The 27,408-nt window shown below is 33.3% G+C and overlaps 3 protein-coding genes across 5 annotated transcripts; 1 reads left to right on the top strand and 2 right to left on the bottom strand.

Annotated features, from left to right (window-relative positions):
• Nucleotides 1-224: 224 nt before the first annotated feature.
• On the bottom strand, nt 225-1,454 carry LOC142609439 (putative CCR4-associated factor 1 homolog 11). Its single transcript, XM_075781024.1, has one exon. The coding sequence runs from the start codon at nt 1,195-1,197 to the stop codon at nt 331-333; it is 867 nt and encodes a 288-aa protein (XP_075637139.1). The 5' UTR covers nt 1,198-1,454; the 3' UTR covers nt 225-330.
• Nucleotides 1,455-8,620: 7,166 nt separating this feature from the next.
• On the bottom strand, nt 8,621-14,915 carry LOC142609438 (ubiquitin-conjugating enzyme E2 variant 1D). The gene is made up of 4 exons (XM_075781023.1): nt 14,578-14,915; nt 12,846-12,985; nt 9,257-9,382; nt 8,621-9,042 (listed from the first exon to the last, which is right to left on the bottom strand). The coding sequence occupies exons 1-4, from the start codon at nt 14,609-14,611 to the stop codon at nt 8,902-8,904; spliced, it is 441 nt and encodes a 146-aa protein (XP_075637138.1). The 5' UTR covers nt 14,612-14,915; the 3' UTR covers nt 8,621-8,901.
• A 5,806-nt stretch (nt 14,916-20,721) lies between these two features.
• LOC142611366 (uncharacterized) lies at nt 20,722-26,707 on the top strand. 3 transcript variants are annotated; one of them, XM_075783479.1, is made up of 3 exons: nt 20,722-20,880; nt 21,425-23,533; nt 26,689-26,707. In XM_075783479.1, exon 2 carries the CDS (start codon nt 21,425-21,427, stop codon nt 23,516-23,518), a length of 2,094 nt encoding a protein of 697 aa, XP_075639594.1. In that variant the 5' UTR covers nt 20,722-20,880; the 3' UTR covers nt 23,519-23,533; nt 26,689-26,707. The 3 variants fall into 3 exon arrangements, with proteins under 3 accessions (XP_075639594.1, XP_075639593.1, XP_075639592.1); XM_075783478.1 differs by lacking the exon at nt 26,689-26,707 and adding an exon at nt 24,333-24,554; XM_075783477.1 differs by lacking the exon at nt 26,689-26,707 and having other exon boundaries at nt 20,725-20,947; nt 21,425-23,744.
• The last annotated feature ends 701 nt before the right edge of the window (nt 26,708-27,408 follow it).

Genomic DNA, 27,408 nt, shown 5'->3' with positions numbered 1-27,408 from the left:
TCAAAGCCATTCCATTCACATCCCTAACATCTCCCAAAATTCCAACTCCAAACAAACACTACTTATAAATCCTAGAACTACCAAACTCCACAATTTATACCCCCCCAAATTCTTGTTTCTCATTAACTTAGCAATAAAAACAAAAATTAAGTGAAACCCAAGTACCCAAATGCAAAATTAGAGAATTGGAAGAAAAAAATAATTACAAATTAAAGATAGCAAACTATGATAAATATAGAAAATTGATTAACGACGACCCAAATAAAATGTGTACAAGATTTACTTTTTAAACGAAAAACAAAAGCAGAAATCTACAAGCAATAGATTTCACTAAAGATCGGAAATATCTAATCCATACAGAACACCAGCATACTTTTCAATCGGATTAACTTTGCCGAAGTAATCTTTGGTGATCTTCTGAAACGCGTGCAGGGTCAGCAAACTATCCGACCCGGCCTGGTGACTCTTCCCGATGACCCGACCCACATTAAGGGCCTGGGAGACCCGGTCCAGCCCACCGTAGAGACTCGCACAGTACCGCATCAAGTGTTTCACATCGTAAACCCTAGCACCAAAGAAGACTCGGACGAGTTCGAGAAACTCGCGCAACTCGCTCGGCAAGACTCGCTGAGTCAGCACCTTGACCAGGTATCCGAAGTCGTACGCGCTGTGGAAGGTGACCCACTCGACGAGGTCGTTGCACACGAGCCCCGACGACATCATCAACTCGGCGAACCGGGTCGACTCAACGCCGAACTCGCGGTTGCGCTCGAAGTCGATCCCCTGGCGCCTCAGCAACTCGACCGAGTCGTGCGCGTGGGCGTCACGCGCCACGTCGAAGTCGTTGAAGTTGAACTCCCATATGTAAAGCTCGTCGGTCCCTAGATCCGGCAAATTCCCCTCCGAATCCGACAGCGTGAGCCCGATCTGTATCAGGTTCAACCGGTCCACGTTCGCCTTCAGCACCACGTAGTGCCGGTCCGGCTGCCGGAGCTGAAAACCCGGCCCGTCGTCGGGATCCGACCCGTTATTCGGCGTTCGAACGACGATTCCGGGAAACTCCGTATCCATCGCGATCAACGGGTACGAATCTATAACGGATCGGATCAGACCGAACTCCGATTCGAGATTATGCGACCATACCGATCTTATCACCACGGGTCTATGAGGCTGAATCTCTGGTTTCGCAAAACACATTGTTCCGGGTCTCCCAAATCGGGTCGGATCTGGATCTCTGTAATGGTAAGAGAATTTTAAAATCAAACAAAGAAGAAGAAGAAGAAAAAACAATAAAAAGTTCTACAAGTATTGTACGGCTAGGGTTTGAGAGAGAGGAGCAGTTTTATTTTATAGAGAAAGTGCGAGTCGTGGGATTTTATTTATATAATAGTCGGTTGAAAATTGAAAATTGAAAGCCAATTTTGTTTTTTTTTTTTTATATATATAAGGAAAGTTGTAGCGTTGAGGTTTACTGCGAGGCGGTTTTATATAATTTTTTAGTGAAAAATTATTAGGAAGGCGGTAGGTGGTGGGGTCCACAATTTGTTGTGGAGATGATGTGATGGGATGGGAAATACAGATAAGTTTTTATTGGCTGGCTTTGCTTGTCACTTGTCATCGAGACTTTGTTGCGTTTTTGACTAATTGGTCGTATTTGGTTTCTGTTTGGCTGAACGAGAAAAACCTTACAACTATACTTTAAAAAGAATTTTAGGATAATTATGTCCGAAATTTAGGGTGGTTGAATTTTACCTTTTAAATTTTCAAATTTTAGAATTCCTGAGATCTAGGGTGTTTAAATTTTACATCATAAATTTTAAAATATTAAGGTATAAAAACACTTATAAATTTTATGGAATAAAATCTAAACACACTTAAAATTTAAAAGGTAAATTTCAAATTCTGAAATTTCAAATTCATTTGGAAATAGTTTATTTAGTTGTAACTGAAAACTTTTTACTAAAAGTACTGTAGATAAAGATAAAAACTAACTTGAATAGTATAGTATAAATCATGAATAGTAACAAAAATAAATTAAATAATAAAATAAATTAACTTTAAACTCTAATATCGAACGTAACTCTCAATAGTGTAGATTTCAAACACTCACAAATTTTAAATGTGTAATTTTCAATTTACTTTTTTATTATTAATTCAATTAGTTTAGAATCAAGTTGATGGGTCCATTAGAATCGATGACAAAGTTTAAATTTTAAATTAATTGAACATATATTAGCAAGAAATCTTGGAATAAACGAAAGCAGAGATTGAAATTGAAGAAAAAAAAAGTAGCTTTATTTTTTGTTGTTTAATGCAAACTCAACAAATTGATGATTAAAGATGTTAGTACGTATAAGACAAACGCGCCCAAATATTGTTGCCATGCCGTGCGTTTTGTAATTTGTAATTTGTAAGTTGACTGCCTTCAAGTTAAAGTTTCTAGAAAAGTTTTTTTTTTTTGCTGAATAAGTTTCTAGAAAAGTTGGAAACGTAGATGTGCTTATTAGTCACCAGAGATCGAGCATAGCATATGCTTATGCAAAAGGAGAATCAAGTTCGGGTTCTATATTCTTCCAATTTATACTACAAAATCATATATATATATATATATATATATATATAATTAATTAATTAAAATTGTAAGTGCACAATTTGTACCCGGTCCAATCACTAGATGGACTCAGGCCCAAAAAGCTTTATACAATGAAATTTGTAGAGTATGGGCTTGAAACTTAGGTTTATGGATACTGGACAAATGGTAAACTGGTTAGATTGCCGCTATTTACGCAATCAATGGATTAATATAACCAAAAAACTCACCTCGGACGTAAGCCGAGTACTACTTGTATTGCTTTTCTTTCTTTAAGCAAGAGATTACAAATGAAGTTCAAAAGTCCACTCTTCTCTCTTTCTCTCTCGTCTTCTTATATCTATCTTCTTCTTCCATTTTTCATCCACGTGTAGCACAGATCTTCCAAATAGATATTTGTCTCATCCATCACATTCTTGAAGTCTTCAAACAATAGCTGGAAGGCTGAATATTACTGTTCAGAGGTCATTTCTCCATTAATGCGGCCAGCGAGGTAGGTGCAGGGTCTTTAATGTGGTGGTAGCAGCTTTTCCCTTGATCAGCCTCGTATATTCTTCTTTCTTGTAACCATATGGTACATATCTTTACCCACCAAACTTTCCAGAATTCTCTCACCAAACACCATGACGTGTCATACAATTTTTACTAGACTCCGCCGAAGAGATGCCCCTCCTTGGACAACACCACCAACTTTTCCAACAAAAGCTAGCTTGTGCCCCCCAAAGGCTCTTCTCGGACAGGCTTACACCACCAAATCAGGCCCAAGACCCAAATGCATATTTTAACCATTTTACCCCCACAAAAACTATATAATATTTTTTTATAATATTATAATTACAATAATGAAAATATGATTTTTTTTTTTAGGAATATGAAAATAAGAATTTAAACAATTGTTGTTCGTATAAACGAAAACAAGCAATGCTATTGAAAATAGGAATTTGAACCATTGTTCATCATCACTACTGTTAAATGTTTATGCGCATAAACACAAGTTACAACCTAGTTTTTCTATTTATATTAAATATCAACATTTTCTATTTGCCTAGTGTGATTTGAAATTTGACATTTTACCCACCTGATATTAATTCAGTTAGATTTTCTTAACTCACATCTGTTAAAAAACATAGATAAATTTGTGATTTTTCTTCACTTTTATGTTTCTTCCAAATACATAAAAATACAATATCAAAAAAAATCTAGCGGAATACTTGCATCATTGGATTTCAAACCACAAGTAAACAACTTAAATTTCAACCAAACCACATATGAGTAAATTATAATTTGCCCTTATTATAATCTTTGCTTGAAAATACAACTTAAAATTGAAAAAGTATATATATATGCTAAACATACATCAAATGCTTAATTAATTTATTTTTAATAATTTTATTTAAAATAATATTATAAATAACATTAGTATGCTATTAAATTAGAATGGATATGCTTGTATGTATGTCTATATATATTTTTTGTGTTACAATGTTTGTAAAAGGTTTTTTTTTTTGTTTAAATATTGAACTGGATGAAATGCATATGCATTTTGTATCATATATATATATATATATATATATATATATATATATATATATATATATATATATATATATATTCAAATTTGTATATTACTATATATGACTAATATTTAGTTAATTAATTTTAAGGTAAATTATATATACCAACCCCGATGGTGCAACCTTTAAAATGGAACTATCCTATGATATATTTTGTGATACTTACCTCCTTTATGATTTTTTTTTTATATATAATACATTTATATCCCTTGTGGTTTGCTTATAAGGTGTTTTCGCTAACTTTAGCAAAATTTGATAATATGGTATGTTCCAACATGAAGGAAAAAAAAAAATGTAGAAATGATGATTCTAACCTCACATTTCTGATTCTCTCATTTAGTTTCTCTTGAAAATCCTCATTTAGCATTGTATATGTTTGCAAGGCATAAGCTTTAGTATAGAACATTTTTTTTTTTTTGTTAATTCTTTCCCAATGGGTCTTGTACGTGCCCTATTCTCGGCTAAAGGGCCAGCTACGTGGTTGGACTCACAATTTACTTATTATGGTGGGCCTATGGATATCCTACAACGAGAAGTTCCTTATGACAAGAATTAAAGCTAAAAAGATCTCTGATTAGGCTAACCAAACAATCTTGCTCTCAAGTCTGTTCTCTCTTTCTCCCTCTTCTCTGGTACTCTACTTTCAAGTGTCCAACTCCTTTCTCTTTTGCTTGCTTCCTATTTATAGCATTTCTTTAGTGGGTCAACAATGATTACCTTTAGCATTTTTTCGTGCGGGTGGGGCTCACTAGGATTATTTAGAACGAGAGAGGGGGTCCCACTTTGAAAAGAGGAACGCTGCTTGGTGGCGATATCCCCCAAGACATTACCGATATACACCGAAATGAATCCGAGCATGGCTAGCCCCTGAGGATGGAACAGTCCTCAGTTCAACCTATCGAACAACAAAAATTGGGCCCACCGGGGAGCCATTATCCAACCCTCAACATTTGGGTCTATTAGTAATGGGCCAATGACCGTACAGGTCTTATTGGCACTTACCAAAGTCACCAAATTCCACTTAAAGTTATCAAAAAATGACTCGTAAAGCAAACCACAAGGTAGATGAATACCTGTTATGTGGCGTTTGGTACGGGGAACTCACATTATTCTTGGCATCCAGATTCCTAAGAATGTGATTCTTAGGAATGTAATGTAGCTATTCCTATGTTTGGTTTCATTGAGAGATTCTTAGGAATGTGAGATGATAATATTTGGTGTATTCCTAGGAATCTTAAATGAATTATTTGTTTTTCCCATTTTATCCTTAGATTTGAATGTGAAGTACCAAGCCCTTCAAAAAAAAATCTTCCTTTAAATAAAAATATATATAAACTATTAATTAGTCATTTAAAAAAATATCTTACTCTAAATAAATAGATAAAAAACATTATATAAACTATTAATTAGCAACACATTCATTAAAACTGTGATATAACATTTCAAAATGACAAGAATAATACAAAAATAACTATTAGCAGAGTTATTTATCCTGTTTATGTTGTTTTGGCGGGAAAAGATAAAGACAAGAGAGAACATATTGATAATTTGTTTTATAGTTTATCTTAATTGCTTAAATGATAAGAAAAAAGGGTTAAAATTGTCAATTTATAAAAAATACAATTTCTTTTAAGCTTGGGAATCTGGATTCCCACCTGTTTTAAAGGGAATCCACATTCCTACTGAGAGGGGTTTAAGGATTCCTCTGGCATCTAATTCCCTAGCGTAATTTGTAACCAAACATGGGAATTTTTAAACATTCTTAGGTATTCTAAAACATTACCCCGTACCAAATGTCCCCTTAAAGCAAAGTAAACACTTTTGGGATTTGGACTAATGTCAATAAAGTTTAACATATTTCAAAATTAACCAATTTGGTCACCAGTAACCGTAAAAGAGAACAAAAAATGTGTAATAGTTTAGGAACCAAGTTTATCAGTTTTAAAATGTTTTGGACATAGTTAACTATATTTTACCATGATATTTATAATTTGTTAATTTATTCTTAATTTTAAAAGTTAATCACTTTTAATTAAGAGAATATAACAATGTCAAACCAATTTTTTTTTTTTTTACATAAATATGACATGCATGATTTTTTTTTTTTTTTTTTTATCATGCTAAGACTTTTTTTTATATATAAAAAAAATCCTTGTCAAATTGACTAGAATCCACCAAACCAAACCAAGCCAAGCCATAAATTGAGGAAGACCATAACCATATGTTAAAGGGCTTGACTTTGACACCTTATGAATTATGAATGAATAATCCTAACAGAGTAGGTAAAAAAAAAAAATGAGTCGGCACTCAGTCAGCTTTAGCAGGCGCCAGCATGAAGAGCGTGTGAAATGTGTATGAAAGAGGCCGTATACGTTTTGAATATGAAGAAAATAGATAATTGGGCAACTTGTTCAAGCCGTTACTGTCAGTGATTCGTTTGTTTTGGAAGCAACAAATACAAATCAATTCAAAGACGAAAAATTGGGGCCGAACAGAAGCACCTAGCAACAACTCAAAAGCAAAAGGTTTTGTCACCCCTTTTAAACGTGTCATTTTTAGATTGAGAGATTCGTCCCCCCTTGTTCACAATACTATGTACATGTACACATCTATTATTTCTGATACTTTTTTATATCAAATATATATATTTTTTAACTCTTAATTTCTGAATGACTCCAAGGGTGTAGATTCCGAATCTTTCAATCCCATTCGATTTTCTGTTTTTGAAAAAACTCTCAACCTCATCCCAATACATGACATTTCCAAAATCATCTTAACCCCACCCCACTTGCTGTATGGTTTAGTGTTATTAAATCCATACCGAACCACTGGTAAAACTCGGAACCAAAACATTATTTGGAATGGTTTGGTGTAAAATACCGGATGTGCAATGGCCGAGTGGATAAAACCACGTAAATCAACGAATTGCACAAATTAATCTTCCTAACACGTGGATAAAAGAAAGAATACCGTTTGAAACTATGAAAGAAGACTAATCTGAAGTCACAAAACTCTGAATTGAATTATTGAACTATTAAAAATTAAAAGATAAACTGACTGAATTGAATTATTGAACTATTAAAAATTAAAAAGATAAACTGATAAAGATATAAAGTCATAAAGACTACAGAAATAAAGTAAGAGTTGTTAGTCCATGAGATGAGAATTGAGATTAAAGAGATAAAGTGATAGTAATAAGATAGAAAGAGATTTAAAAAAAATAGTGATAAAACTATATAAAAGACCTACTGATAAAGTGATTAACTTAAAAAAAAAAAAAAAAAAAAAAGAACTTCTAAACTTTAAGAGGGTCAAAATTTGTCCGACTAAAAAGTTAAATAGAATATTTTTATTTTATTTCATTTTAGTTGTTTTTTATAATTATAAAATATATTATTTAATTAATTAATAAACTTACAATTCAACTAGTGAACCAATCCTTGTCCGCATTCGATACAGTTTTGATAACTATGCAAAAAAGCCAACCCAATTAGTAAAGATCAGACCTACTAAAATTATTGAAATTTTATTTAATTATTTAACTTTGTTATTCAATAAATCAATACAATCCTAACTTCATCAAAATTAAGTCTTAAAAAAAATACCAAAATAAATCAGATTAACAAATTTAAACGAAGTCTCAAAATCCAACAAAAAAAAAAAACCGTATATTTTTCCATAAAAAACCAACTAAAGGTGTTGAGTTGGATTGGATTTAGATTTATCATGTTGGTAGGTTGCATGCACATCCAAAATTGGTAGGTTGAATGCATATCCAGAATTAAAGCTCGAATCTACATCTGTAGGTTGCATGCACATCCAGAATTGATAAGGTTGCAAGCACATCCAGAATTAAAGCTCGAATCTCTTTACTCTCCATTGAAAAATGATATTATAATTCATCTATATAAAATGTTAGTGTTGTAAACAAATCAAAACCTCAGCAAATTGAAAATTTGAAATTGAACCGTGTCAGCTTAAAAGACAATTTCTCATGTAAGGAACGACATCAATCTCATAGATAATATACACGTATGTTATATGTAAGAAAGTATGTAAGAGAATTAGAGAAGTGATGCATACATCAATTTTATAATCGAATTTCTAATAAATTTGAGATGCTTTTTTGCTTCAAAAGGCTAATGCAAAACAAGAGGATGTCCACTGAACCTAACACACGATTTATTTAATTTGTTCATTTTAGATGGTTGAAGCAGATTGATTTTAACATAATTAAACCCAACCCCACTTATTTTTCATTCCTTGATCCTAGTGCTATTCTCTTATCAGTTTTATGTATGCTTCCTAGAAACCAAACATTGACATAAAATATGCAATAATTTTCACAAATTATTTTACAACTGCCAGAGTGATAACTCTAAAATATGTTGTGCTGCCAGTCACAATGACACTAGTTTTTCCCTCTTATACTTCATAGAAACAAAAGAAAGCAATCTTAGAAAAAGAAAAACAAGTTCAAAAACATTGATTAATGTAGAACTGGGATACTAGTTCAGGGTATTTTAAATATTTGACACACATGAATCCCATTAATTAAACAGCATTTTTCAACACAGTTAAAAGAACATAGGATGACAAAACAAAGTTGAAGCCCTGGAGAGTAGTATAGCAAGAGCCTTCTAGGGCATTTTCTTCACTTCAACAGGAGCAACACAGCATTACACACTATATATTGCATATGCAATATGACCCATGATATCTATATGATTTTGCAAGCTAGAAGTAGGTGCCTTCTGGTGGCTGGACCAGCTTTCTGTTATGTGGGGCTGCCATCTCCTTCTTCAGCTGAGTCAGTATATCCTCCATGGTGTACTCTCTCTGCCAGTTTGCAAGAAGTCCAAACTTCTTTGGTTCCACCTGACCAGTTCAACCATCTTATTATCAAACTTCAAATGGACTAGTTTTCTTTGATAGAAATAGAATGGTGATTGGATAATAAGTCATGGGAACAAGGACCAATTATAGTATGTAGAGAGTAAACTACATAAATTGTCTCCCACCATATATTCTATGATAAATCCACAGCAGCACTGAATGATCAGTTAAAGCACATAGTGGGATTATAACTTACCACTCCAGTTTCATGGTTAACGCAAGTCATATTGATCCGTGAATGAAAGCGCACACTTGGGGGCTTCTCTGGGTAATCTTTATCACAAAAGAGCTTCAACTGATAAATTCGACCTTCATGCACCGTCTGGCCAATAGAGAGAGAGGTTATTGCACCAGAAAGCATCGCATATCAAAAAAAAGAAGAAGAAACACTATCAAACAAACATAAAATGCTACTAAACAAGCACAAAATATAAGCAATAAGGCTAGAGGAAGTCTAGAATCCCTTAGCAATCAAGATTGGCTACAAGTCCTATTTGCCCCACTATGTAAACATAGTAGACTATTCCCACCCAAAAATAATAACAAAAACATTATGAACAAAAGGCTAAAATATTATATTCATCCTTAAAAAAAAGAGCCATGTTCTATTTTCATCCTCAAAGTTTAATAGGTTCTATTTCCATTCCTAAAACTTTAAAATGTTTACATTTCGTCCTTCCTAAACTTTAAAGTGTTAGTTTTATGCTATCTTTGGAAGTTTGGAGGGAGAGGAGAGTAGATGGGAGGAGAGTAGCTGGGAATGGTTATCCTCCACCTTGTTTCGATGCTTTAAAGATTAAGTAGGGGAGGAGAAAAATTAGCTTTTACATAGTTTGTAATTTTGTTAATATGGTAGAGGTAAATTTGATAATTCATTTGGTCAAGCAATTCTATGCTCTACTCTCCCTCCAAATCTCTCCAATTTGGGGGAATTAAAAATGAGAGGTTAGAAATAGTTAGAACCCCTCCAAATCCCTCCCCCTCCTCCGTTAAAAAACATCCAAACAAAGTAATTTAACTTACTCTCCCTTCCTCTATTCTACTCCCCTCTACTTGCCCACCATTCAAACAAGCTATTAGGGTGAAAGTAAATCATGGATGATTTTTCAAGGACCAAAAAAATTAAAAAAAAAACCTAGACTATATCCTTTTTGTTCATGAAATATAGTATAGGTAATATTTTCATCCCTAAAATATATAATTTTTTAGATATGCTGACAAAAAATTTATCAAAAGGACAAACTGTGTAACATTTAAAATTTTTAAGGACGAAAATAGTTCTTAAACTTTAGCAATGAAGAAGAACATTCAAGGTTCAAAGCACCCCCACCCCCAACTATCGAATTATGCAAAAAAAAAAAAAAAAAAAAGACAACCCAAAAATAAATAAGTAAATATAAATATAAATTGCCTGAATAAAATATATTTGTTGTGCTGTTTCACACAAGTGTTTGTTCATGCCTACCTCAAATCTTTCCCTACGGCTAGGCTCTGACACACCACCTAAGCACCCAAAGTGTGATTGCTAGCAAAGCCTGGGTGTGATTGCCTAGTGTTTACCTTATTTACTGTTATATTCAAGATCCAATCTTTTCATTACCTAAACCCTTAAATCAAGAAATCTAATTTTGTGTTAAATTCTGAAGATCCTACACCAAAATTGGTTTCAAAATCCGTTTAAGCTTTTGTCCAGAATCAAAGTTGGTATTAGAGCAGTTTCCACTATGATGTTTCCATGTCATGTGAGATCCTATACATGTCAATTGACTTGGCATACTGGTAAGGTGATTCTTAAAGAAGAAAATTTTCCACGATGTCTTCAAGATTCTTTTCTTGAAAATTTTATACTCTTAAGCAAAGTGACATGCAAGTGATGAGGGACTGTTTGGTATTATAACTCAAACTCACATTTTTACATTTTAAACAACTTTACACACATTTCCACACACTTTTTCACCCACACAAATTTCAAAAATCCCAACTCAAACTACTCTACCAAACACCCCCCCTGATTATGCAAGAAAATATAAGAAATTATTTAAAGTCCATATAGTAGAAAGTGAATGTATGACTATTGATCAATTCAAGAAAGGGCTAAGCTATGAAATTAATAAAGATATTTTCAAGTATATTAATATCTAAACCATGTTATAGAAGTGGCTATTCAATTTGAGTTGTTTGTAAAATTTATGGAGAGATCTATCATTTTCAAGCTTACATGCTAAATAGCCAAGACTGCATGCAAGAAGGATTGCACAACAGGAGCAGCCAATTGAAAGTTCAAAACAAAGGGCTAAAGTGCCACAAAGGGAAGCTGGAAAGCCATAACAGGATGTTGAATCAAAACAACTAGCAACAAAGGTAGAACAGCTAGAGGAGCAAGTAGTAAACTCTAAACAGCTGGCACAAGAGTCAGAATAGCATGCAACAAAGTCCAGACAACCAGAAAAACGAGCAAAAGAGCCCAATCAGCAAACTGAAACTCTATACAACCTAAAGATGATTCAAAACAACCTGAAAGATTCATGTAGGAAACTTTCTAGAAGGAAACTCATTAGTTGCTTGATGAGAACTAATGTACACTTTTGGCTCTTAAAGTTTGGGGTTGTTTTCATTTTGGCCCTTTACATTTCAAAATTTTAATTATGGTTCGACTTCGTTTTCAAATTGGCACTGTCAAACATTTTTGTTATTAATCTAACCATTAAGCGCCATATAAGCAACATCCATTAAGCCATGCCACCCATTTAAGCTAGGTATCACCAAATTACTAAAGGAAATGGATGGTATGGCCAATATGAAAACAGAGTCAAACATGTAAAGGGCCAAAATGAAAACAACCTTAAACTTTAAGGGCCATAAGCGTACTTCAATAAGAGAACTTTGAAGGACATAAGACCCAAGAAAAAGGCCTATTTAACCTACCATTGTGCCAAATACATCTCAGCCATATTTTTTTTTATAAGTTACATCTCAGCCATATTATTCTACAAAAAGCCAAGATTAGAACAAAAGAACTAAAAAAGATAGTATGATGCAAGAAGAAACATAAGAGATGGAGAATCGAGTTCCAATAATTAAATATGGGCGTCAAGTTAAGGCTGTATCATTTGCAATGATGATTCCCATTATTGATTTTGTAATTCCTGAAAAGTATAATGTTCCCGCTGGATAGGTTGTTCAACAGTCAATATAGTTTTAAGCACCAAAGAAAATAAGAAAAATCAGAACACTCAACGTCAAGCTTTTTTATCCTATGTCAAGGATGCTATTCAAAAGGTCAGGAATTATATACTTCAACATTTCAGAATTCAAGATCGAGTTTTCTCCAACATGGGGGGATTGATGCCAACAGTAAAGAGGAATTCAAAGAAAAACAAGATTAAGTCCAAAAGGATTCATGAATTGTGTACTAGTTTTGATGCAGGGCCTTCTTGACACCTTTCATAGGTTAATTTAGTTATTATTAAGTCTTAGCATTAAGTTTTTTAGGTTAGAAAGTTGCTGGTTCATTTTTAATTAAGTTTTATTAGAATGAGGGCAATTTGAAAATTTCTAAATTTCTGAAACAGGCCATCCTTCACGCCAAGTTATTAAGCAACTCAAGAACCACCCTTTTCCTTATGGTCAAAAGGAGGACTAACTTCACTGTGCATCAAAAGCACAAGTCATATTTTCAAATGAAATTCTTATTTGAATGAGCAAACAAATGCAATTTTTCATCTACTGTAGTATTTTAAGCACACACACAACATCGAGTGGGAGAGAGAACAAAATCCAATTACATTGTGAGGACCAATAATGGTTCCAGTCCAAGAACGCATGTAGATGTCGTCTCCATCGTCCATTCCATAGCTGACAGTGCCATCTCCGATCCCTTTTTCTCCACGTTCAAGTTCCTCCAACAATCTGAAGTTCCGAGGGACTACATGGAAACACAAACATTAAAAAGTCAGAAGTTGCAAAGTCAACATTAGTAAAATAAAAAGAGGAGAAGGTCCTTAAATATTCAAAGTCTCACAAAATCAACATTGGAGATTTCATAATTTAAGTTCAGATATTAGAGTATTGAACTCTCCCATGGTTTTCCTAAAGACAAAGAATGATGATGCAAAGATTCAGCCGCAATGTCAACCCAAATAAAGCTTCTTCGCACATGATCTATTTATAGTTAACTTTATCATATCTGTTTGTAGTTTTGTATTGGATTCTATATGCTGCGGTCTCAGCAACAATCATGTCCATTTTCAAAAACAAAGATTCAAGCCTTACATATTAGATTGTATCCCAAACTTAAATTAAACTCATACATCTGGCAAACTTCAAATCTTCTTTTAAAATGTTCTCACAATATTGCAAAATTTTCCATCTCTATCATCATAACCATCCCCAGGATGTCTCCCATGTATAGAAAATGTACTTGCAGCGCTCATATATCAAAAGGCAAAACCTAGGATTTCTAATTTGATATCATAGAGTTAGCGAACAATTTGTTCAATCCATGGTGCATCTAATTGGTTAGGGACTAACAATTCCCTTAATTACCCAACTGCAGGAACTGGTGTTAATTGTACATGTCAAAATGTTTTATGTTAAATTCAACTTCATTCAGCGAAGCCAGCACTAAGCAAGAGCATTGTGCACTAAATATCCAATCAGGAAAAAAAAAAAAAAAAAGTCAAAGAAACAAATAGATTGACCCCAACAACCAAAGGAACGTACATATTCTCCAAAGCAATTTGCTATCACGGTCAAGGACACTATCCCTCGGTTGCTCAGACTTCAAGAAAGGCAGCCCAAGGAATGTTTAATTCTTAAGCCTTGTATTGTTTTACCAACTACAACAAAAGTTTATTATAGCATTACCAGATCCTACAACAAGTTACCACATATCTTTATCTCAAAAAGTTTTCATCATTGCTAATCAATCCAACGAAATCGCTATTTTGTTTGCCAATTCAATTCAAAAAAATAGAAAAGTAATATGAAAGAACCATTATAATTTCCCAGCAGAGCCTTGCATGGTTGCTAATTAGACATTATTTAGTACACATCAGACAAAACAGTCAGACAGCTTCTTAAAATCACACTCTTTATAAGTGTGTGACACATAAATTAAAAAAAAAAAAAAAAAAACACAACCATCGATTCTAGACAAAAAAAAAACATATGATATTGCAATTACACAAATCTGAACTAAACTTAACATAAACAAAACAACCCAGAAGCAGATTTACGAAAAAAAAACAATAACAACAATAAAAACCTTAAAGTCCTCACAGACCCATCACCAAAAGGAGACAAATTACACACACAAAAAAAAAAAAAAAATCAAAAAACACAAAGTGAGCTCTGACCCACGATCAATTGTGCACTACAAAACACATAAACAACCAAAATCTATGAAACCCAGAAGCTGAATCCTATAAAAATTGAAGAAAACAACAAGGATCAGAGAAAATAAAATAAAAATCGGTGATGTGGGGGTGAGGGGGGAGGGGGGTTTGAGGTGCTCACCCACGACACTGGATCCTCCTGAGCCAAGCGTCATGGATGACTTGCTCGTGGTTGAATCTAGCGATTGTTGTGGTTGGGATCCGATCGAAGTGAGAGGCTTTTAAAGAGAGGGAGAAGGGAGAGAGGATGAGTCAAGAAGGTTAGAGAGAGAGAGAGAGAGAGAGAGAGAGAGAATCTGAAGAAAGGGAAGGCGACTAAGGCAAAGGTGAGAGAATAAAGAGGCCAAAAATGATCTTAATGGGTTGAGAGATAGATAGATAGGTTAAAAAAGCAAGTTTGGGTGATGGGTAGGATTTTTTGGAATAAAGTGACTACATGTTTTTTATTTATATATATATTGAGTTTTATTGACACCCCTATTTATCTACTTTTTTATTGTGGGGACTGGAGGTGGGTTTAGTGGCCCATAGGTAATTCTAAAAAACCAATCATTTTCATCTCTAAAAAAAAAAAATCCAATCATTTTATAATAAAAAAATTCAAATTTTTAGAATTTTTTTTTCCTTTTAATTCGATATAAATGTTCTTGTTAGATAGAAATATTATGAAGTAACAATTAAATTATAAGCCTTGTGATTTTTAATTTTGTACTTAATATCTTTTTTTTTGGGTACTATATTTATATTTAAACCTAATTAATAATCTATTTGATATTGTTATAGGAGATCAAATTTTAGCTATATAAATTTTGCATATAGCTAACATGTTTGGCAATTAAATTCATTAAAAAAACACTTTTGAATGTGAGAAATTACACCCAAAAAAAAAACATAATATATAATATAAGTGTTTTTATATTTTTGTACTTAAACCTTATTAGTTCAATTATTTATACTATTCTTGTTATCATTATCGAATCATTGTCGCCATCATCACTGTTATTGTTAATATTATATCTCTTCTAAATCCCCTCCTATCTTCTCTCTCTAAACTTACATGCTAGTAAGCTTATAATGGGTTCATGATTGGGATTTTTTTGTGTTGATAGGGATGAGAAGTTCATCATATAGCCATTGTGGAGAGTAACAATGGGGTGGGTAATGCTATGGTACAAGATTTGCTATCTTCATTGATTTGGTTTTGATATGTGGGTCATGTAGTATGGTGAGGTTGGTGGGTGAATATTTTGGGGTGACGATAATGGTAGTGTAGTTTTGATGGTCAGTTAGTGGAATTTAGGTTGAGGCAACAATGTAATTGTAGTAGATGATTTGTTTGAATAAATTGGGAAATTTTAGAGTTTGATTTTTTTTTTTTAAATATTGGGTGGAATGAGCTCGATGGTGGTTCAATGCCATTTATGTGTGGTATATCTCAATAAAGAATGATGTGGATATCATGTATCATACTGCAAAATAATAAGTGTGGGTATTTATGTTAACACCATATTTTTTTTGAAGAGCTGAAAAAATTGTACAAAAGAGCTTTAAGGACTAGTTATAACTTATAAAGAGGTTACTTTGGCCATATACGATTCTTTCTAGCAAGTAAATAATTTTTTAAAAAATTTTTAAAAATATAATTTATGAAAATGAAAAGGCAAAAATTTTAATATTCCTTTTTTTTTTTGGCCTTCCCATTAATACCATTCTTCATTTATATATTTTCTTTAGCCTAGTTATAGCTTTGTGTTCTTCAGCCCAGTTTGAAAATAGCAGATGGAATATTAAGATGAGGACATGATTGGTTGTTTATTCATTGTTGACATTAAAGATGCTTGGCCTTTTTATTATTAAATAAATGCATAGGCTAATTAAAGGAGGTAAAGACTCTTGTAATTAAGTGATTTTTTTTTTTTAATGTTTACAACATAGACATTCACATTTTAAATTCTCCTCTTATTATTTTAATTATCAATATAGGAGGGCTATTTAAAAGTTGAAAAAAGAAAATGGAAACAGTGAAATGGCAGAAGAGAAGTAGGTGAAGTAATTAGATGTCATTGGAAATTTGATGTGTGTCTGACAAAAATTATTTTTGCCAATTTATATTTACTATTCAGTGTATTTTTGTTATTATTCATGGGTCTCATTACACTTTTTAGTATTATTTATGAGTTTCACTGTATTATTTTATCTAAATTTTTTTTTTGGGTATATGAACAAGTTTATCATATTAAACTTTCTATTTGCATTTTTTTGATTTACCTGTAACACTAGATAGTGGAAAACCACACAATGGCATTTGTCATCCAACGTTTATGGTTTATTTATTGTAAAAATGCTATTTCATTAAGCTTAATACATTCAATTTAATATGAAGCCTACATGTGTACCTTATTGAAATGTTTGCAGTGAATGCACAAAATCTTTAACAAAGAAAACCAGTTTAATCCAACAATCAACAAGAAGAAGAGGAACTGAAATTGAGTTTGAGATACAATTTTCACCTAGAATCACCCAACTAGATTATCCTTAAATGTTGATTCCCGCAAGCGTAGTAAAACTCAGTGTGAGATAATTTTTTTTGAACATATAATCTCCAAAAATTAGACTATAACAGTGACCTTCGTGTTAAATGCACTTCGATATACAAAGCTTATAGAATAAATTAAAAGAGCAAGAATAAAAGATTTTATCAGATTACAACATTACATGATAGTTTCAGTTTGTTAAAAGCTTGGAAAAATGACCCACCCCAGGGAAAAAAAAAAAAGTAGTCAACATCAAAAAATACTATTCAGAAAAAGAAAATTCAAAAACTAAAAAGTGAGATTTCCCTCTTTTTTTTTTTGGATGAACCGAGATATCCCATTTTTAAGACATGAGTCCCACGAAAGAATTATGATATGTGGACCTATAGATAAAAGTAGGACAGGGATAAGATTTAAATGTCTTGTCCTTGAATAGTACAACAAATAAAAGCAAGAATGTCAAAAATAAAAACAGGGAAGAGATAGAATAATAAGGCAAAACATTTTTTTATGGGGGGTGGAAATTCAATTTATTGGAACATGTATAAATCATCACGTTGGAAAAATTTATCTGTCCTTGAACAAACAAAATAAAAGCTAAAATTATAATTGAGAAAAACACATCATATTGCTTTATAGGGTCCGTTTGGATAGAACTTATTGCTGAAAACTGAAAACTGAAAACTGAAAACACTGTAGCAAAATAATTTTAAAATGTGTAAATAGTACCGCGGGACCCATTTTTAATGAAAAAATGGCTGAAAAGTGAAATTTGTGGGTCCATGAACAGTGCACGAATGCACTGTTCACGGAGGACTGGTCAACATCTGCGGCTTGAAAAAAAAAAAAAAAAAAAAAAAAAGCTTGAAACGCAAAACGCAAAACGCAGCCTTGAATCCAAACACATTCATAGTATGAGACTATCATCAAAGCATTTATTAAATAAAATATATATAATTGACACGATAAACTTTCTAAAAAGATATTCGAAAAAGATTGTAGATTATTCTATGAAATTCTTAAAACAAAAAAACAAAATGTTCATTTTCAACTTTTAATTATTCTTTTTTCCCAAGCAAAACTGAAAAAAGAAAACACACATGCATTTTTTTTGTCCTTATATGTGTGAGTTTTTATTAGCTTTAAAAAAAAATTATGTTTAACCTTTTACTTTATTTTTTTATATATAGTTTTCAAAACTTCATTGTTTGTATGCACAAACACGACTATAATTTTTGACAAATTTCAACAAAAATCTAGGCCAATCGCATGCTAAATATTGTTGATTTCATTCATATCATTACAATTTTTTTTCAATTTAATATGTGTTTGAATATAGTTTATTTTGCTGAAAACTGAAAATTTATTGCTGAAAATAATAAAAATAATAATTTTTGAGTTACTGTTCACATAAGAAAACACTGTTCACTTACCTTAATACAAGACACAGACGCCAATCCAAATGGAACCTTAGAGCATCCACAGCAGTGGAGTTAAAAATTTAGTAATTTAGTTCCATCAAAAGTTACTTTATCTATTTTACCTACACACATGCTGCAGCAGTGGATCTATTTTAGCTTTCAACACAATAAAATAATATAAACATCACAATAAAATAATATATCTACCACAATAAAATAATACATCTCACCATAATAAAAACACCACAATAAAAAGGTAATGTGAACACAAAATAAAAAATTAAATTTGTTTTAGCTCTCATGAATAGTGCACATCTATCTATAGATGTGCACTGTAGCAATGAGCTAAAAAAATATAGATTTAGCTCCACTGCTGCATGCTTCTTTTTGGTGTTTTGGTGGAGCTAAAATAGCTATATAGCTATTTAGCTCCACTGCTGCAAGTGCTTAGTATCTGTTTGGCAAAAATTAATTTTGCTAACTTATTTTAGTATTCAATTTATTGTTGTTATTATTCATGGACCCTATTGCACTTATTAAATTATTCATGAGTCCCACTGTACTATTTCAACTAACTTTTACCTTTATTTACAGTACTTTCAGCCCAAAAAATTTAATTTAAACAAAATAAGTGGATTCCAAACCGACATTTAGTTTGTGTGTGTTTTTTTTTTTTTTTTACAATGTTTCAGGGGTTCTTGGTAAAGTAGTTTAAGATGAGATTTTTGAAATTTGTATGGGTGAAAAAGTATGTGGAAATATGTGTAAAATTGTTTAAAGTATAAAAATTTGAGTTTGAGATTGTGTAACAAACATACCCTCAATATTGCTTTTATCATCATCTTGTTCCCATAAATGGTATGTGTGATATAATAAACGAATCATTCAATCTCAAAATCTAATCATACTATCTCCACGACCTCACGCTCATCTCCCTGGAAAAAAAGATAACCCCAATATTCTTAATTCTCTTTTATATTCTCCCAAAAAAAAGTAGGAGAACTCCCTCCCCCTCTTTCTAGAAATTCAAACAAAACATTAACATCGTGTTTGGAAGTTTGGAGGGAATTTACATGCTAATGCTAATGCCAATTTCTAATATTAAGTTGTATTTCATTTAATTTCTTTAAACGTAATATATAAACAATCCATAGACATATTAACAATTTTTATTGTGAGTGAGACGATGGTAATGACAACATTAGACAAATAAACAAATTAGTGATTAAAGTAACACAAGGGTATTTAGATAAAAGATCATTACAAAAATGTGGTTTTAAGTTCTTTTAATTTTTATTTATCTTTGTTCTCTAATTAACCAAAATTAAAAAGGAAAAGACAAATAGATATCACTATCTTATTTTAAAAAAATTTGACTACGGTGGAGAGAGAGATACGTGAGAATCTCTTGAAGGGAAAGGGTCCACACTTTCCACTTCTGTACTCTATTTTTCCACTCAAAAGTTGGTAAAAGTTAAAACCCCGATTCTGTCCAATTGTTTCATTATACCCAAAAAAAAAAAAAAAAAAAAAATCATTTTATTCTTTAGACACCAAAAGAAGAAAAAAGAAAAAAAAACCTGACCAACTGGGTAAGTCTCAAAATATCGACAGTAGATTGTTTTGGAAAATTTTTGGGTAATTTGGAATATGAAAAATGATACTTTTTTTTCACATTTATAATAAGATTCACTTATTAAATTTATAAATTATAATAAAGTCCATTATAAACGTAAGATGAGAAAATACTATTTTTTTGTATTCTAGAAATATCTAAAAGGGTGTGTAATAGAAGTGTTTAAACAACAATTTTTAGTATTTAAAAACCACAATATATATTTTTATAACACTTAAATAACGATGTTAAAAATCTCTAATCAAATGGACTAAGAATTACATGATTGTTGCCAAAAATCTTGTACCTGAATTGACACATTCCCATGTATAAAGTGCTCGAGGGTCTAGAGGAGAAAATGGTTCAAATAGCAGCATGTTGTAATTATTTCTCATTTAAAAAAAAAAAAAAAAAAGAATTACATGATTGTTCTACTATTTAAACACTATTCAGCTACTCAAAATCAGCCGCGTCAAAAATTAGCTTAACCATTAAGAATAACTTTACATGGTAAAAATCAGGTGTACACAAGCCCCAAGCTCACAGTATGAAATCAACCAATGAAAATATATATAAAAAATCTTCTAAACTCAATACTGCATTCCTATTTGTCAAAACCTATTACATTCACTGGCATTGACCACACTGTATTTCTCCCTTGCTTTTTCTTGAACAACGCGTTGAGAGTCAGGGTTTCGCGCTGACGCGGTTAGAGTCAGTGAACAAAGCAAGCGTGGCAAAGGGTCTGATGAGAGTGGAAAAAACACAGAGAGAGACAGAGAGAGAGAGAAACGAAACGCTATCGTTTCAAGAACTCTACTCAAAGCCAAAGCCAGAGAGCTCTCTCAAACACGGTATATTTTGTTATTGCATTTCTCTATTGGGTTTTTCAATTGTTGTTTTCTTGGGTTCGTTTTTGAGGTCAGTATTTTATGCACACAAGGTGTTCGATGAAATGTCTGTATGTACATTACGTTCTTTTCTTTTTAATTCTGTTTGCCTGCCAAGAAAACTGTGGAAAATAAATAATGTGTTATAATTCTTTTGTTCTTTGACTGTCAATAGCCCAATATAATACGACTTTTGTTGGGTTATAGAGTTTACACACACACGCATATGAATAAGTGACTGATTAATGTAATTATGGGGTTTGTGTCAAACTAAATTTTTGTTTGAGGTTATGGGTTTATGTTTCTTGACAGAATATGAATTGACTAGTAGGCTATAGCAGGGTTTTTTATGGGGTCAATTTTATAAAATGGCGGGTTTGGTTGAGGGCGAATTGTTATTGATGTTCTTGTTGTTCATATATATGTGTGTGTGTGTGTGTGTGTGTGAGCATAATTGGGCTTTCTTTCACGTGAAAAGTAACCATGATTCTTATTATGATTTTGCTAGATGTCTTTGTATATTGGTAATCTATCAACTCGAACTCGGAGAGATGAACTTGAACGTGTTTTTCGAAGGTTTGGGCGCTGTAACGTGCAGCTAAAAAAAGATGGATATGGATTCATAGTATTTGACTACCCTTCAGATGCAGAGAAAGCTTTGAGAGCACTGCAGGGCAAGAACATCTGTGGGGAGCCATTGACTCTTACATGGTCGAATAAGCAGCCTCGGCCTTTTCAAAAATTTGCAAGAGCTGCTGGATCATATGAATCGCAACGAGGAAGAAATGCTGCGAAAGGAGGAGATCATGATAGAAGAAAAATGGGTTCAAATGGTTGGAGAGATTACAAAATGCGTATTAAACAACCAGATAGTGATGGTGGAAGGCTTGATTATGCTGACATGCTTGAGAATGAGGCAGGCGGTCGCCATGGCCCTCAAGAAAACATACAAGATTATATTGAGGAAGAACATCAAGGTTTGCATGATGAAGGTGGTATTGTTGTAGCTGATCTGGTGGACAATGATAGATGGGGAGGGCAAGTTCTTGGCACCTCAAATGGAAATGGGATTGAAAATGGAATAGGATTTGACCGATATGAACCTTACCGTGGTTATGATGGAAAAGATGAAATTGAGAACCAAAGGATAGGATATACAGGTGGTTCTCCTGTACCAAGAAATTCTCAAGAGAGTTTAGGGAGAGACCAGATTGGTGATGCAGCTCTGAACCATCCTAATGATTCTAAACCTTGGCCAACTTGCTATAGTTGTGGGGCTTCTGGTCACAAAAAGCGTGATTGTCCCAAAGAAAATGCTTTGCGGAGAAAGTCCACAAAGTTTGATCTGAGGCAGAATGATGACATGTGTAAAAATGGTAGAGGCAGAGGAGAGATGGATAGGTTTGGATCCAAATCCTGGGGAAACCAGCGGTCAAGTAGGGATACCATATCAGCAAGGCAACTAAGGGATGATAGGAGGGCATCTGGTTCAAAAGATCATTGGAGGTTGATAAAAAGTAGAAGTTCCCCTGTCACAAAAGAAACTGATAGGGACCGGAGAACGGACAATGGTGGAAAGAAGAGGAGGAGGGGTATTGGAAGTCCCAAGCGAAGTACTGCAAAGAAAGTTAGGAAGTCAATTTCATCACCTCATCATTCTGACTATACTGCATCCAGATCTCGCTCGACTTCCCAATCCTCTAAGTCTTTGCCAAAGTCAAGATTTCATTCTAGATTGAGATCTACAAATTCCAGAGCACGTTCTTTGTCTTGTAATTCAAGGTCCAGTTCAAAATCACCTTATTCTGGTACCAGAAGTATTAAGTCTAGGTCAAGATCAAGCTCGTCAACATCCTTGTCTCTGTCAGTATCACTTGGTCAGCCTTTACCATCCGCTACAAATAAGGCACAGTTGAATTCAAAAGACTCTTTGTGTAATGCTACCACTCCTAAATCCACAGACAGTCCAGTTGAACGGTTACAACCAATTGACCTTAATGCTGGGTTGGATAGTGCTGACTTTGAGAATACAACGATGGTGGTGAATAATGAAAATGTTCTGTCATCCTCAAAAGTAGAAGTTGACATGGAAAAGAACCAAACTCTGGAGAGGGATGACTACAGCAACCATATTACATCTGGGTCATTTTATGAAGTAGCAAATCCAAGCACACCAATGACAGAGAAAGGTGCACTTACTGCTGGGAGTTCACCTCCAGAGATTTTGGGAGATATGGTGAAATTGAAAAATTCTTCTGCCTTACAGATGGAACATATGCCTGCGAAGCCAGATACAGAAACTTTTGCCAAATCCCAGACTGGTTGTTCAACCAGCATATCCTCAGAGGAGATGTACATGGTTCTGAAGCATTATGGCCTTGAACCGCCAGAAGAAAATGAAAGGCATCTCTCTATAGAGGCATACTTTGGTTCTGCTCGCTTTTGGCCATGGGATGTCATCTACTACAGGAGGATGAAAAAGGGTCTTATTTCTATTGAGAACTATGATAGACGGGTTGCTCAGAATAAAGAATTTGGTATTGTTGATAAGTATATCAGAAGCAGTAGTGGATGGGGAGAAATGGATAAAGACAACTCATGAAAGTTTTTGGATGAGGTACCGACCTATTTTTTGTCCTTGTAGATCCTGAGATGTATCTTCATTTTGATACTATCATTTCCCAGTTTCACATGTAATATTTCTAGCAGATCTCTCAAGTTGAAGTTTTGAACCGGTAAATTAGCAGAATATATTCAAAATGATTATAGTCCTACACTGACATGTAGGAATTCATGACTTTGATATTTTAATGTAGTTTTCTTCTTCATGTGATGTGTACAATGCTGGTTGTATGTTGGATTTTGAGTAGTAGTACAAAACTTTGAAGTGACAAAAAAAAATTGATTTTCTGAGGTTTCTTATTTTTGCTAAATGACTAAAGCTTTGACGCTGTACATGTAAATGTTATTATGCAACCATGTTCTCCTGCTTCACAGATACATGTATATACCATGAGCCTTATTGTTCAGTCTTGTGAATGTTGATTATGCACTCTGCATATGATTTTTTGTTCCAAGCAAGTCTTGATATATGCCTGGAGTTTGGTTTTCCCAAAAAAAGGGATGTGTTTGATGTAAGAAATTTTGTGACAAGAATATGTACCTTAATATTCCTTAACATTTTAATGGATTAAAACAGTAAACTTAAAACCTGTTTGTGCTTTGTGGAACTTCTTGGTGAAATGTTCAATTCGTGGATGAAGGTCTTATTGTTGCATATTGCATTTGCTCTTGGCATGGTATGTATGTGCTTCTAGATGTCATGGACCATTTGTGTGGCATACATTTTGGAAAAATTCACATATTTCTCTGTTGTGCGCTTGGTGATTTTTTTCTCTACCTGCACAAATTTGTAGGAAGTCATGGTTTTCCTCCACAGCAGTCAATATCTTTCTACAGTAGAAAGGGAACAAGAGACAGAGCATGGTTTTTTCACATTTGTTTGGTTTGTGACACATTATGTATCCTAAGACAATTTTGAGTTATCCTGCATGTTGGGTTTAAAATTGGTTGAGAGAAAGAGGAAGAGAGAGAGTATGTAGCATAGGAATTAAGTAGACAGTGAAGACTGCAAAATTGGGTATAGGAATTTCAAATTTAGTATCTAATAGAATAGCAATTTTATAAAAACTCACTATCTAATAGTTGTTATATATATAATTTTATTTTTTATTTTTTTGGGGTGGTTTACACTTTGCATTGCTTACAACACATGAAAGGCATTGAACCTGTTTCTCTGTTATTTGATATTCTGAACCTCATTGTCTCGTCTATGGTTCAATTTCCAGTAGTTGCATCAAATAAGGAAGAAGAAGGTAGGGATAAAAAGGAACCAAATAGTGTTTTTGGGACCCCACCATAGATAACTAAGTTAGGAGTCGCTAGTTGGTGGGTTCTAAATTGCAAAATGAGTTAATAAGTTTCTTTCTATTTTATCCTTTGCACGAAATGCTTGTTGAAAGAGTTCAGAAGGTGAGCTAATCTTGCAAGTTTGGATGTATTTCTTACTTATCAAAAAAAAGTTTGGATGTATTTCTTAAAAATTATATGTCCTTCCCCCCCCCCCCCCCCCCCCCCCAATGTAGGAATTATTAATCTCCCACATTAAGAAGTCAAGTGCGGTTTGTCATGGCCCAAAGTCATTACATGTAGGATTTGAGTGGTTTAGTCTATTTATCAATGGGAACAGTTGGCATTAGCCTGCCTCAGGATACATTCTTTTGAGTTTGACATTTCGTAGGAAGTTTGTTGTGACTTATGAGCAGTTGTTGCCCTTAAATATTGTTTGTTAAATTTATGGAAAATGTGGTGTGCTTCCCTTTGTTTTGTTGGATGGACAATTTTCATCTAGTCCAAACGCCTTTTTATTTTTTTGGTGTTTGCATTTTAAATTTAAGATTTATGTTTTTCTTGTACTCTGTGTGTTGCTGTTTGATTCTAATATATATATATATATATATATATATATATATATATATGCACGGTATCTTATGCCTCTGTTGGTTAGGCAAACATTTGACTTGAGACCTGAGTTTTCATTTGATATCAGAGGCAGAATTCTTGAGCAGAAACGATTGCCGTCTGGCCTGAAATTATTAGTTTCATATTCGAAGAAAAATTAAATGATCAAACTGTTTTCTTTCTTTGTACTATCACTGTATGGAAGGTTTAGAGGCAATAGCATGTTCCAAAGTTTATAGTATTTAGCATCATATAGGACAAAAACTTGGGGTGCAAATCAGTGCCAAACCCTTCTGGACAGTAATTTGTTTATAAAATCTTCCTCCCCCTCCCTCCCTTTTCTTTTCCCCCTTGTTATGAAGTTTTCTTAAGAGCGAAATATGATCTTTATTTTATGTTACAGACTGTTACACAACACTTGACGTTGGACAAGGGGGAACAAGGTAATCTGATTTAGAACTGTTGGGCAGATCTGGTATTACCTCAGTTTCGAGGGTTTAAGGTTAGGTTTTGGTGGGGAATAAGCTAAAAAATAAGAAGGCTAATAGGGTTTCCAAAGGGACAACCGGACAAGGATTAGTAGGGTTTGGGGATGAAACAAAGGAAAACAATCAAGGTTTGGGTGGTTGATCCTGTGTTGTGAATAGTGATATGTGAACAGTAAAATTAAAGGAAGAAAATAAATAAATTCTAAGAATCACACCTAGAGTTCCTTGGTATCACACTTCAGAGAAGGTTGCATGACACAAACCATAAAAGAAAGCTTTATAGCTCTTAAATTCTGAAAACATTCATTAATAATCATTTCAGTAGTAAGTACTACAACTCTAAATAGAAGACTAATACCTAATCCTAGTTGAATTAGAATTTCTTAAAACCCTAATAAGACTAGGATTTGGACTCCTTGGGCTTTATTACTAAACCCAAACCAAATAACCAAAGCTTAAAATAAAACTAAAGACAGACCCAATAGACTATAAGCCTAGCCTATTTTAGAATATTAGAAAATTACAAAATTGCCCTTGATACATAAAATAAAATAAAATATAGGAAATCCGTCTTTTCACTGCATCCTGCATCAACACTCCTCTTACATGTATGTGAAATCTACATACATGTGTGAATAATGTTGCAGGTATCTGTTACATATGATATTTGGTAAGCTCAATAATGACTTTTCCTTTTTCTAAAATCTAATTAGAAAGCAAACAACTACCTGATATGCCTTTTATTAATCCCTCCAAACTTCAGTTTATCTTTAGTTACAGGGCCTCTTCTTGTCAAGGTTGCTGTTGGACTTTAATAACTTGAGGTTAAATGCTTCTGTTGGTCAGTTAAGCATTCATGATTCAACTCAGACTTCAGTTCAAGGATTCTTATGAGGTATGGTTTTTGTTTGTTGCCCAGAAGAACGAAATATTGGTTCTCAATACTTAATAGCTGTTAATATACCAAAATCTTGTGCTGTGACTAATAAATAAAATGTCCCACCACACCAAGCATTGAAAAGCATGCTAAGAGAGCTGAACTTCAGACGTCAAGAGAGCTGAAAGTCGGTCCTAAGTTTGTCACTACAGATGATGGCTGAATTCTGTCATTAATGATCCTTCCTTCAACCCAACACTAACAGCCACTCAATCCTTCAGCCCTATCTGTGTGCACATGCGTTCGTGTGGACATAACTAAACAGTAGTGGCTCTTGAAATTTTTTTTTAAGGTAGTCACTAAGAAATTTAATTATATAAAATCTAATAAAGCAATAACTTGAATATTTGCTACAATTATGAGTCGAGTCACTAAGTAGAATAAAATTGTTATACCTGCAAAACTAAAAAGAATATAATTGTCGTCGCTAAGGAGAACTGACAAATTTAAATGTTTAGCAATTTTTATCTTTTTGTTTTATAGTAGGCTTTTTGTTGAATAATTGGATAGCTCGTTATTGTTTGGTCTTATCTTGTTTATGTTTGT

The sequence above is a fragment of the Castanea sativa genome, chromosome 9, assembly GCF_040712315.1.
Source record: "Castanea sativa cultivar Marrone di Chiusa Pesio chromosome 9, ASM4071231v1".
In the NCBI taxonomy this organism is placed as follows: Eukaryota; Viridiplantae; Streptophyta; class Magnoliopsida; order Fagales; family Fagaceae; genus Castanea; species Castanea sativa.
The sequence above is the reverse complement of the archived record's forward strand: the minus strand, read 5'-3'. Positions and strand labels throughout refer to the sequence as shown.